General features: G+C 34.9%; 1 protein-coding gene across 1 annotated transcript in view; it reads left to right on the top strand.

Annotated features, from left to right (window-relative positions):
- LNPEP (leucyl and cystinyl aminopeptidase) overlaps positions 1 to 12,631 on the top strand; it is a 121,096-nt gene extending 108,465 nt beyond the window's left edge. The window contains exons 14-18 of the mRNA XM_074205193.1: positions 1,094 to 1,278; positions 1,913 to 2,074; positions 4,483 to 4,623; positions 5,263 to 5,344; positions 6,374 to 12,631. Coding sequence (XP_074061294.1) covers positions 1,094 to 1,278; positions 1,913 to 2,074; positions 4,483 to 4,623; positions 5,263 to 5,344; positions 6,374 to 6,505 — 702 coding nt within the window. The 3' untranslated portion in view covers positions 6,506 to 12,631. The remainder of the gene's footprint in view (positions 1 to 1,093; positions 1,279 to 1,912; positions 2,075 to 4,482; positions 4,624 to 5,262; positions 5,345 to 6,373) is intronic.
- The last annotated feature ends 210 nt before the right edge of the window (positions 12,632 to 12,841 follow it).

Here is a 12,841-nt window from a genome sequence, read left to right as displayed (position 1 = left end):
ACAGTATCATGGGCAGCTAGATGGTGCAGTGGATAGAGCACTAGCATTGGAATCAGGAGGAGAGGAATTTGAATCCAGCCTCTGACACTCACTAGCTGTATGGCCTTGGGTAAATCACCTCACCCTGATTGCCCCACATCCCGGGTCATCTCTAGTTGTTCTGATTCATATTTGGTCACTGGACCCAGATGACTTTGGAGGAGAGAGTGAGGCTGATGACTTATCACACAGTACCCCCTCACTCACATGTGCTTGTCATGGTATCACCTCCCTGATGTCATGGTCTTCTTCAAAAATGAAGAACAAAAACATTACTCAGCAGTATTAAGATAAATTGGAAAAATACATTTAACTTAAGGTATAAAAAAAGTTGATATTAACAAGCATCATAATCTTTGTTTTCCAAAACTTTCCTTTTGAATGACTTTGGTGATAAAGTTGTGCTAGGAAATTATCCGCTTGAAGCAGAGTAATATGGTACACAGTAACAGCAACATATGTGATGATCAACTGTTGTAGACTTGGCTCTTTTCAGCAATACAGTGACCTAAGACCATTCCAAAGACTTGTGATAGCATATGCCAGGAACATGCAGAGAAAGAACTATGGAGTCTGACTGTGGATCAGAGCATATGATTTTTCACTTTTTTTTTTTCTTGTGGGTTTCCCTCCTTTTAAGGGGGTAATCTTCTTTCACAACATGACTAGTGTTGATTGTACATGTATCACATCAAATTGCTTGCTGTTTTGGGGAGGGGGGAGAAAGGGAGAGAAATTTGAAACTTAAAATCTTACAAAAATTATTGTTGAAAACTTCTTTACATGTCATTAGAAAAACAAATAAAATTGTATTGAGTGCAAAAAAAAGTAATTATTTGCTTAACATTCTAAGGGTGACCTTCCAACTATTCTGTGTACATCTTTATCAGCCTTATACAAGAACATTAGAATGTAAGCTTGAGGTCAGAGATCATTTTTGCCTTACTTCATATTCCCCATGTTAGCATAATGCTTGAAATGTCATCAGATTTTAATAAATATTTGTTGATTGATGATTTTCCTTTTGTTCATTTCCCTTTAACACTATCATTAGACCAGAGTGGCAAATTTGCTTAAGCGCCAAATCCAAGAGCAAACTTGGACTGATGAGGGGACCCTATCAGAGAGAGAACTTCGGTCCATCCTGCTAGACTTTGCCTGCACCCATCGGCTGGAGAGCTGTAACACTAAAGCCATGAAGCTATTTCAAGAATGGGTAGAGTCCAATGGTACCAAAAGGTAATATATGTGTTTTTTCAATGTCTTTCACCTCCATTTATACACAGTCAAAAAACAGAATACTTTATTGAAAAGAGGAGTTCATTTTGCTTAGCCATTCATGCAGTAAAGTTATGCATGATATTCATTTTTCCTCCTTTGGGAGGTTTGCTGGGGTAGTTGTGAGTGAGTGCAATCTAAGCCTATTGACACATTCATCCAAACATCCCTGTTCTTTTATCATCCTTTTGATAAGAGGGAGAAAACATACTTCTAAGAGGAGCCAAATTAACCTCCCTGTAGCTTTCTCAGCTAAAAGATTGGTTTGTTCCTGGTTATCTGAGGAGAGAAGACACAGGATTGGGATGTAAAGACTCAGCATAGATGAAACCTGCTGCCTCTGATAATCAAGGCAAAGTAAGAGAAAAGTCAAGCCGCCATACTGTTAGCCTAGGTTGACTTTTATCAATGAATGATTTATATTTCCAAGACATGTGTATTTCTTTGACTTGGACTTCCCCCAGACTAAAGCTCCCTCCTCTGTGTGGGTCCTGAGATGAGTCTCACGTTCCTAATGCATCTTCATCTGTGGCACTGTCAGTTTGACTGTCCATCTCTGTTTCTCACTGTCTTCCTCTCCTTTTCTCTCTTTCAGTTTGCCAACTGATGTCATGCCAGTGGTGTTCAAAGTGGGAGCAAAGACTGAGGCAGGCTGGACATTCCTCTTTGAAAAGTATGACTCTTTAGAATCAGAAGCTGAAAGAAATAAAATCCTTGAAGCTCTTGCCAGCTCAGAGGATGTACGGAAACTGCACTGGTAGGAAATCACCAAAGAATTAGGAATTTTACCTTATTTATATATGTTTTCTTTACATCATGCATGAGCAATTTCTTAATTGTGTAAACTGACTCACCTTGCATAGCATGCTTAGTATCTTAGGTGTGCTTTTAGGATGTGCTGGTGGCCAGGTTGACTTCACCCACCTGGATAGATCGGCAGTCTCTTACAGTGTCCCAGGCAGCAGGGAGGGGATGGACTTGGAATCTTCCTTGCTTCTTCTCAAAATAGCCCAGCTCACCATTTAGATGGCCATCGTGCCATTTATTCTTTTGAGGTGAAAGCCTGCCTTATTCAGGCTTCATTTTCTAAAAAGCAAAATACCCTTAGAGTAGAGTGACCCATTATTACTCTCACTTTCCTTCTTATTAGCAACCTTATGTCAAAGCCCTTAAAGAATAGGATCTGTACAGTGAGGTTGTCATATAAAGGACAGGGCATTTTCAAGCCTGTGTCCTTGACTAGATAGGACACCATGCTAAGGGGCAGTAGACTACTGGAGAAGTGGAACTGGTGTCAGAAAAGCCTGAATTGATATCAGTGCTCTGACACTAGTAGCTTTGTGACCTTGGAAATGCCATTTTATTTCTTAAAGCAACTTAAGTGGGCCTTAGTTTCCTTATCTGTAAAATGGGGATAATACCCTATGTACCTCACACAACATTGGTGGAAGGAGGAACAAAAGCCAAACACTATGTTAAGCAATTTGAAAGTATTTTGTCATTTGATCCTCACAACAACCCTGGAAGGAAGGTACCCTAATTTACAGTTGAAGAAACTGAGACAGGCAGAGATTAAGTGACTTGCTCAAGGTCACACAGCTAATAAGTGAATTCAGTTCTTCTGACTCTAGGTCCAGCCTCCTTTGTCAAATTTAAACTGATATATTAATTTGAGCTTTTGTTAATTGGGGTGAGGTGGATTGTGCAGGACTCTTAAGCAATGGAAAGGAGAACAAAAAACAGGGGAGATGAAAGGATACCAAGGACAAATTTCTTTTGCTTCATAATTTTGCTTGGACTGACCCTGAAAATATCTTTAAGGAGCTAGAGTCATCCTTCTAGACCCAGCCCAACAATGACTTCTCTAGGGTTGAGCTGATAACCTAGAACATTTTTCTTTTCTTTTTTGTAGTAGTATTTTATTTTTTTCCAATTATATGTAAAAATAGTTTTCAACATTATTTACAAGATTTTGAGTTTCAATGCAAAGATTATCAGACTGCCTTCTGTGGAGGGATAGGGGGAGGGAAGGGAGGGTGGGGGGAAATTGTAAAATTCAAAACTTTATAAAAATGATAGGTAGAGACTATTATATTGAATATAATCGGAAAACTAATAAAATATATATTTTTTAAAAGTAGCCAAAAAAATGATTTTGAGTTTCAAATTTTTCTCCCTTCCTTCCTCTCCAAGACAGCAGGCAATTCAATATAGAGGTTAAACATATTTCCATAGTAGTCAAAACATTTTTTTTGATTTAAGTTATCAATCCTGACACCAGCCAGCTTAGAGAGAGAGAGAGAGAGAGAGAGAGAGAGAGAGAGAGAGAGAGACTGACTGATTACTTGCAGAAGTTAAGTAATTTATTTGTTTGGATAGACAACCTTTGTATTCATTAACACAACTTCATTTAAAGAGACCTGGCAGCTCCTAGGTACTTAGATATTAATGTATTTGCAATTCACAAGAACTGTTTCCGAATTCAAACATTTTGACTATCTAACTTCTCTTCCTTGGACCACTCTCCTGGGTTCTGCCTCTCAGCACAGAGAGTCTCTATGGTTCAGGTTAAAGAAATCAACAGTCAGGAGAAGGAAGGTGCCAAATGTAATAGAGGTAAACAAGATGCGAGGAGAAGTTTTAAGAGGCTATTTAAATAGTTGGTAACTGTGAAGAAATCAGAACCTTTAGATAGACCAGTAAATTTTTCATAGTCCCTAGTTAAGATATAGCCATTTCTAAATATCTTGACTTACTTGTTATACTAATAATGTTTATCTTGTTGATTTGATCCTTTGAACATTTTGAACTAAAGGAAACTTGAATTCTAGTGATCAGTAGCAGGCTGAATAATTTATACTCATGTTTTTCCCTTCAGTTACTAGGAGACTTTTATCACAATGCCTAACTTGGATTTGGAGGCAGCTAGGTGGCGTAGTGGATAAAGCACCGGCCCTGGAGTCAGGAGTACCTGGGTTCAAATTCGGTCTCAGACACTTAATAATTACCTAGCTGTGTGGCCTTGGGCAAGCCGCTTAACCCCGTTTGCCTTGCAAAAACCTTAACAAAAACATCACTAACTTAGATTTGGGAATTGTTGACTCAGTAAGAATAAGTTTTTAATTATGAATTATATAAGTGAGTTAAATCTGCTTTGTTCCTTAGGTTAATGAAAGCTAGTCTTGATGGAAATATCATCCGGTCACAAAAACTGTCCCACATCATCAGAATTGTTGGTCGAAGTTTTGCTGGGCATTTATTGGCTTGGGATTTTGTCAAAGAGAATTGGAATAGGCTTGTACAGAAGTAAGTCATTCAAAGAAATGTTAACATGAAATTTCTGTGATTCTTTGTTCTATAAAAATGGTACCCAGTTATTCACAGCTTCCACAGGGGCTGAAATTTAGTTATGAATGAACAAAAATGTTTTCAACAGCAACAATTTTGATCTGTGACATTTTATTAAACTACTATATCTTTTACTATGAAATAATCATTATTTTACTTCAGGTGTTCATCTCAGACACTTGCCTTCATTTCCAAGATTGCAGGTGGCACACCTATAGATGGCTTATTGGCTATTGTAGTGCTACCATGCATATTGGAAAAGCAGCTCATTTATGGTTACTGTACTTCTTGAGTGATTTAAAAATCCTCCACCCTGCTCCGTAGCACAGTAGCATGCTGAGTGATTTTGGAAGATGCAAGTAGATTCTTTGTGGAGGTATAGAATGTGTTAGTTAAGTGGATGTACATTTTATCCAGATCTCTCTGTTGTAGTAAAACTTCGTTGTGTCTACCTGTTGATTACTTAGAGGCAGGAGTTCCATTCCTATGTCATTGGCATTCTCAGCAGAATCAGAATGTTTTCATAAACATTTAAAAATAATATTTTGCTAAGCACTTTTTTCAATTATTTTTATTATGCTTATATCTTCCCAACAGGTTCCATTTAGGGTCTTATACCATTCAGAATATTGTTGCTGGCACAACTCATCTGTTTTCAACAAAGACACATTTGTCTGAGGTTAGTAATGTAGATTGAATAACTTCTCCCACTGAAGTGAATCAATGTGATTCAGATGTTATTTGCCCACACTGTCATTACCATGCCTCTTTTTTATCTTCAGAGATCTTGAAACTAAATTCTACAGATGGTGGTTCTTCCTTTCATTTAGCATGTTTTAAGTGCTTTTTATGTATTAGGCCCTATGTTAAATATCAGGGATATAAAAAAAAAATGAAACAACATTTTCCTTCAAGGAGCTGTTATCCATTTAGGGCAAGGAAGAGGAATATATAAGTAAATAGAAAAATATATACCAAATAATTTTGGGGGGAAGGTACTAACATAATATAATAATATAATTTATACCATAAATATTATCTTAGTATTATAAATATTATTTTTTTGTAAGTCAAATGGGGTTAAGTGGCTTGCCCAAGGCCACACAGCTAGGTAATTATTAAGTGTCTGAGACCAGATTTGAACCCAGGTACTCCTGACTCCAAGGCCGGTGCTTTATCTACTACACCACCTAGCCACCCCTATAAATATTCTAACACCCAATTCTCTATCAAAGAAAAATATAAAAAACATGATTAAAAATTAGACATTTTATATCATTGTGTCAATAATCATATATTGCTATATAATATAAAGTTCATGGTTAATGACTTTTGAAGCCCCTTATTGCCTTCCCCATATTTCTCCAGAATTAATTATATTCTGAATTAAAACCACCTTGAATCAAATGTATTAGGTATAAATGAACTTGCATATAGGAATATAGTTTTTTCAAAATGGATTTTGACCACCAAAAAGATAATTTCCTTTTTTTGCTTTTACTTTCAAAAAATAAATGAGGAAAAAAAAGATATTTTTCTATGTTCATTTAGAATTATTTGGGATTGTAGCATTTAAGCAGGTCAGTACCTTAGGTTTTCCAGTCCTTTAGCCCTCCACCACAACTACCACTCCTTATGCAAGAGGAATAATGCATATGTGTGATTCTATCTTTAAAAAAAAAAAAACATGACTGTATGAATTCTCCAGGTACAGACATTCTTTGAAGCCCAGTCAGAGGCAACCTCACAACTCCGCTGTGTCCAGGAGGCCATGCAGATCATCCAGCTGAATATCCAATGGATGGAGAAGAACCTTAAAAATATGACTTCCTGGATGTAAAGTACACGATGTCATCTCTTTGTATTGCCATTCAGAAAGTTTGTGAAATGTTGATCTGTTGTTGCTTTTGCAAAAGCCAGGGTGAAACCAGGCACCATCACAAGCTGTTTGCACTATTAGGTATTCTAGTGAGCTCAGGGCACGACCTTTTGATATTTTGTCTGTGTTTCCTAGATGCCTATGGGCAGAATGTAGGATGTTTATTTTGGAACTGCTTTCACCTGTGTCCACCAAACACCTATAACAATTTTAAAATTAGAAATATACAAATGGAAAGAGATGGGGAGGTGAAATTCCATTTTGAAACTGGTTTGGATTCTCAATATTGGAAAAGTATTGACACATTCAGACAAAAGAAGAGCTACTATGTAAGCTTTCTTCTTTGCAAAATATTAGTTTATCAGTGTTTCTTATACCAAGCCTCTGATTACTTTATGGTTTATGGACACTGTTCAGAATGTGAGTAAAACCTCAGAAAGTCTCATAGTGAAGCCAGATAATGAACCATACCCCTATGGTGAACTAAAGTCAAGTGTTAATATTGGTTTGGGCTTCAAATTATGAGCATCCAACTTTTATTTTATTATAAATAAGATATAGAGCTGTTGTATGTATTTTTGTCTGCTGAGCTGAGTAGCCAGGTGCTACAGATATTAAAAATATCTATTATATATATGAAAGTCAAATATCAGGAAAGAGTCTAAATTGTAGGGTCTATTTTGACTGTGTGTGTGTGTGTGTGTGTGTGTGTGTTCGTTCATTCATATATTTGGATATGTATGGGTGTATTTAGTTTTGTGTAACCCTTGAAACATTGCCATAGGAAATTGCTCCAGGTTGGATCAGATGTTATTGTAGTTAACTTTTTCCTTAACTACTGATCTTTCCACAGTTTCTTCTCTCCAAAAAAAAAAAAGTATCCTAAACCAAAAACCTAAACTCCTTATAGTCCAATATTAGCTCAGCCCACTCTCTAACCTTTGAATCTAGGGACATATCTTTAAATGGTATGTCTCATGTTCTGGTAGCACTGGTGTCTTTTAAGCTGGACTCTCCATTGCCTTAGTTGCAATACATATTAAAGAAATTTTCTCTCTAGATTGTCCCCTCTGATGTATTTTTATTTAACCCGATGAAGAGGTTTTAATTCAGAATGTTTTAGGAACCAAAATATCTCATGTAATATTTCATCTTTTATCTAAGTAACCTCTTTATAAAAATGTTTGACTTTGAATTTTTCCTAGTTTTAGGAATAGTGCATAATTTAAAACATCTTTATTCAGTTATTTTGATTAAAGTAACAATTAGGTTTAAGGAAACAGTAAAGAATCCACCCCAACGCCAAAACAGGTGTGAACCTATGGCATTCTGATTTCCTGTGAGGCTACTAAGGCTATACCTGAATAATTTGAAATATGTGAACACAGTTCAAGATTACTGTGTTTATCTTCTTATGAGAAAAATTTCCTTCTCTAAATTCTTGTTTCTTTCACAACTTGCTTTAAAATCGTTTCTATTTTTTAAAATTAGACTCCTTTGTGTACTCTTTTAAAATGTGCATAGTTGAATGATAGGAAAGGGTATATTTTTCATTCAGTAGAATCAAGGTATTAGCCAGGTATCTATTATTTTAAGTTATATGTGAGATCGTGTATGAAATTGTGTTTTATTTTTTTGTAAAATATTTCATATTGAATTTAAAAGTAAAGCGAATTACACAATAACCTTTTAAAAAAAGAAAATGTTAGTCTATTCTTTTTTCCCCAGTGCAATTTCTTTCCCACCACTTATCTCTATTATTTTCAGAATAGAAATGTAATACCCTGACAAACAGGGTTAAGAGGCCTGGGCGCTATTATAAGACTATTAGGAATTTAGGGAATTTTAACTACTTCTATGCTTAGAAAAGCAAGGGACAAATTAATTGACATGGAAACTGTCATGAGACTAAATTTGGAAGTCAGGGGGAAAAACAGTTAAACTTAGGAGAATTTTTTTACCATGTTATTTTATTAAATATTTTACATTTTTCTTTGATATTCTCAGATTTCAAAATTGAGATTCATTAGTTATACTTGCCCTTTGTTATATTGTTATACAATATATGTTGTACATTTTCATTCTCTTAAGCATTTCTTCTTTTGAATTTTACTTGGTCATTTTAACTTTGGCACTGTAAGTAGAACCAAATATTCTGTGCTGAGCATTATGGAAGAAGGGATTTCTTTTGATCCATTACTGGCCTCTTCTTCAGATGATATTTATTTCCATTTCTCATTTTTGTACCCATTGGGAGAATACTTGATAAAATGTTAGGCTTATTCTGAACCCATACTATGAACAACTATTTTTGAAACTATAGTGGAACCTAGAAATTCAAGATTAAAGTATAGTGGAAATGGTTTTTGTATAAAATCTTTTTTTAAAAATCTTTTTTAACCTGTAAACTTCGTTATTTCATGTAAGACACTGGCTTAGTGAGACCCAGGAGATGGAACCATAGAAGCCATAAGGATGCTTTTGCATAAACACAGATTGATAACTGAAAATTAAATGACTCTTTGAACAAAGTAGAGCATATACCTTGTACAAATAGAGTTTGGATTTGTAACATGTAGAGTAGAGAATGTGAGGAAAATTCATTCATTTTGAAGCAATCGAGCTCAAAAGGTGATAGAAGTAAAAAATAATGTTGTCCAAAATGTGTTATTTTCAATATACAAGTGATTGAATGTTTTAGTCTGCAAAGTATTTTGAAACTTCTATCATAAGCTAGTGCCTTTTTTTTCATCTTATTAAGCTTATTTAAAAGTCACTTATAAAAATTACTGTGGTGATTGGTCATTGTTGAATAGTTTCATATATTCCAAGAGTCTTTGATAATTCTATCCATCACAAATTCCAATCTACATTCATTTTCTATCCAAATTGTAATTTATTAATATTTATTTTGGTAAATCTGAAGACTAAAATGAAAACAGCCTATACAGTCATTTTTCCAAAAATTGACTGGATTTAGAATTAGTTTGATAAATAGAACTCATAATTTGAAAGTGTTGAAAATAATATAAAGGGATCTCAAGACAGTAAATACTGTGAGTTAGTCAGGTTAGTCATCAAGCATTTATTTATGGTGCTGATAGCCTTTTGAGAGTAGGATAGAAAGCACCAAGTCTAGAATTATTTCATGAAGACTATAACCTCTAGCCAAGCCATTGCACATTCAGAGCACTTAAACAGATATATTTTTCATGTGAGTATTGCAGGATTATATCCATTTTAGAAAATAAATGATTTTTAAGGACTATAGTTATTTGGGCTAGGTTTTTAGAGCTTCCCAAAAAATTGAATTCAGGTGCACTGTATCTCCCTCTTCCTCCTAGCCCTGGATGCTTTTATTTCCTCCTAGGGTGTATTTGGTATGGTGTGTGTATTTTTATTCCCAAATGTACATAGACATGCATGTTACACATGCATTCATAATTTGGTTTTGCTACTATTTTCAGTCTTTTTTCAGGTACTAGTTAATTAATCTTCAACAGTCAATATAGATGGCTGTGTTTATCTAATGCCTACAAATGTACTTGGCAGCTTCTAGTACACCTGTTTGTTTGTTTTTTTAAATAGCCTTGGAATCCCACTAGTTTTCTTTGCTTTAAGTTGGATCTTTGCCATTTGGCTTAAAGTTGCATCAATGTGGTGTCCTTGTTTGATGGTAGCAGATGTAGAACAAATGAGGTGAGTGACTGCTTAGAAAGAAGGAAGGGAGCTTTTTTTACAGTTCAATTATAGAAACAAATCATATCCATCATTACTTGTGATGAATAAAAAAAATATTGAAAATCTCAGCAAAGCAAATTTTTGACATGTATATATTTGGGTGAGCAGTAAAAGAAAACTAGGAGGAGATTAATCTTCCAATATATAAAAATAACTTTGTATATGATCCTATAAAATGATGTCATTGACTTTTACAAGATCTCAGTTAAAGGATTATAAAAATGTATATCTTCTGAGAAATGGCATCTGTCATTTTAGTTGCTTCAGTAACGTGTAAGTATGTATTTAGAAAGTAGTGTCAGTGTGTTTAGGGTTACAAAAAAAAGTCCCTCTTTTTCAGGAGCTCACAGTCTAATGGGAAAGACAGCATATTATGTGTACAACACAGTTGTGCAGGATAAATTAGAGAGAATTAAGAGAGGGAAGGTGCTAGGATTAAGGAGAATCAGGAGACGCTTGTTCTAGAAAACCCCAGGTAGGGTTTTAATTGGGGCGTTAGGAAAGCCAGGACACAGAGGTAGAGAGGAAGAGAATTCCAGACACAAGGAACATCCATTGAAAATGCATGGAAGCAGGGTATGGCCAGCTTCAGAGTATTGGGATGGAATAAGAAGTAAAAAGAATTGAAAGGTACAGGAGTGCAAATTAGGAAGGGTTTTATATTTTATCTTGGAGGTGGAATTCGTTCAATGGGTGGTTGACATGGTCAGACCTGCAGTGAGTGGAAGGATAACCTATAAGTGTTCAGTTCTGCAGTGAATGAGGGTCATCCTAGCGGATGGCATTTTGGGTGGTGTTTTCAAATCTGTGTTCCTACATTGCAGTCAAATATATTGGGTGGGTATGAAGGTTCTCAAAGTTGTATCACATTATCTGTGTTGGTAGATTTTTCTGCCTCGTATCTGTATGCTATGTGATTTTCACCCATGCCCCAAAACCTGATTGGTAACCCCATCTTTGTCAACCTGTTTTTCATTAGATAGAACATTCCTTTTTCCTGATTAAATTTTTTCTGTTGCCTTTCTTAGAGGATGTTATCATTTATTGCATTCTGAAACGTAAAATAAGGCTGCTTCATTAACTGTACATTTTTGTATGCTTTTCATGTATCCACCCAACTTGTATGTTAGCTTTCAGCATTCTGGTATCATATTTCACAGTTGCTTCATCTGCCACATGGTAAATGTTACTGTTCCACATTTGGTTATATCAAAGGAAATGAATGTGTAAACATTTTAATAGCATCTTAACATAATTTGTTTTTACTGCTATTTATTAAGATGCATTCAGTCCTAAAGGTTTGTATTGCTTTATTTTTTCCCCAGGGGCTTTGACTTCAGGAATGCCATATGATTTCAGGAAAAGTTGCAAATAAATGTTATTTACCATATTGAACTCTCAGGTTATATTGTTGAAAAATTAGTTTATATTTTGCTGTTACTTAAACTGCTGCTGTAGTAGAAATATAGAAGTTTATATGTGATCATAAATAAGGGAGAAAAAGCACCTTTATTGAGTTTGTTATGGTGGTGATTTAGTAAATTCTATATGGTTTTCAATCTAAAATATATACTTCAAAAAGAATCAATTTTGGCCTGACTAAATAAAATGCTCCAGAAGTTGCACTGAATGAAAAACCATTGGTTAAATATATATTATATGTATGTATATATGAGAATATAAAAAATGATCATACAGATGGAGCATTTGCATCAACCTACTAAACTCACATTGAGAGAAAATTAAATCCTATAACTAAGTCTTAGTCCAACTAAGTTTTGATAAAGCCAAGTACTATAGCTATAAAGAAAAGTAGCTTTCAAGTACTCTGGGAATTAATAACTTAGAAACTTGTAAAAGAATAACACTTTTATATTTTAATGCCTTTAGAAGTATAAAATACAAACCTTGTGTCTATGCTTTGGCTGGTGAATTCTTAGCTTGTATCATAACTCGCTTTTAGGTGGGACATTTTTGAAAATAGGATGTATATATGATATTGTATATGCAAATGTGTTTAGTTTCACTTGTAAAGGGGGGTGGGGTGGGAAAGGCTTATTTTCTTTACACTTGAATAAATTGTTTTGCATATAACCAGCACTGACTGAAAAGCATGTGTAACTGCATACACTGTTGCTTTTTTTTGTGAAATGAAAATAAATATTTAAATACAAGGATTGTCTGGACCATTTGCTTGGGTGAGAAATTTAACATTTCTTAAAAAATAATCTATCTTAACATTTTTCTAGTGCAGGAACCATAGGTGCTCATTCCATTTATAAATATTCTCCCCTCAAGTATACCGAACATAATCCAGTATCAGAGAACATTCAATGAATACTGACTCATTTTAAAAAAGTGTTTAGGGGCAGTTAGGTGGTGCAGTGGGTAGTGCATCGGCCCTGTAGTCAGGAAAACCTGAGTTCAAATGTGGCCTCAGATACTTAATAATTGCCTAGCTGTGTGACCTTAGGCAAGTCACTTAACCCCATTGCCTTAAATAAATTTTTAAAAATTGTTTCTAAAAAAAGGCCCTTCCCTCAGAAAGTTTAACCT

This window comes from Macrotis lagotis, chromosome X (assembly GCF_037893015.1).
Source record: "Macrotis lagotis isolate mMagLag1 chromosome X, bilby.v1.9.chrom.fasta, whole genome shotgun sequence".
NCBI lineage: Eukaryota > Metazoa > Chordata > Mammalia > Peramelemorphia > Peramelidae > Macrotis > Macrotis lagotis.
Note: the sequence above shows the minus strand (reverse complement) of the source record. Positions and strands in the feature narration are given on the sequence as shown.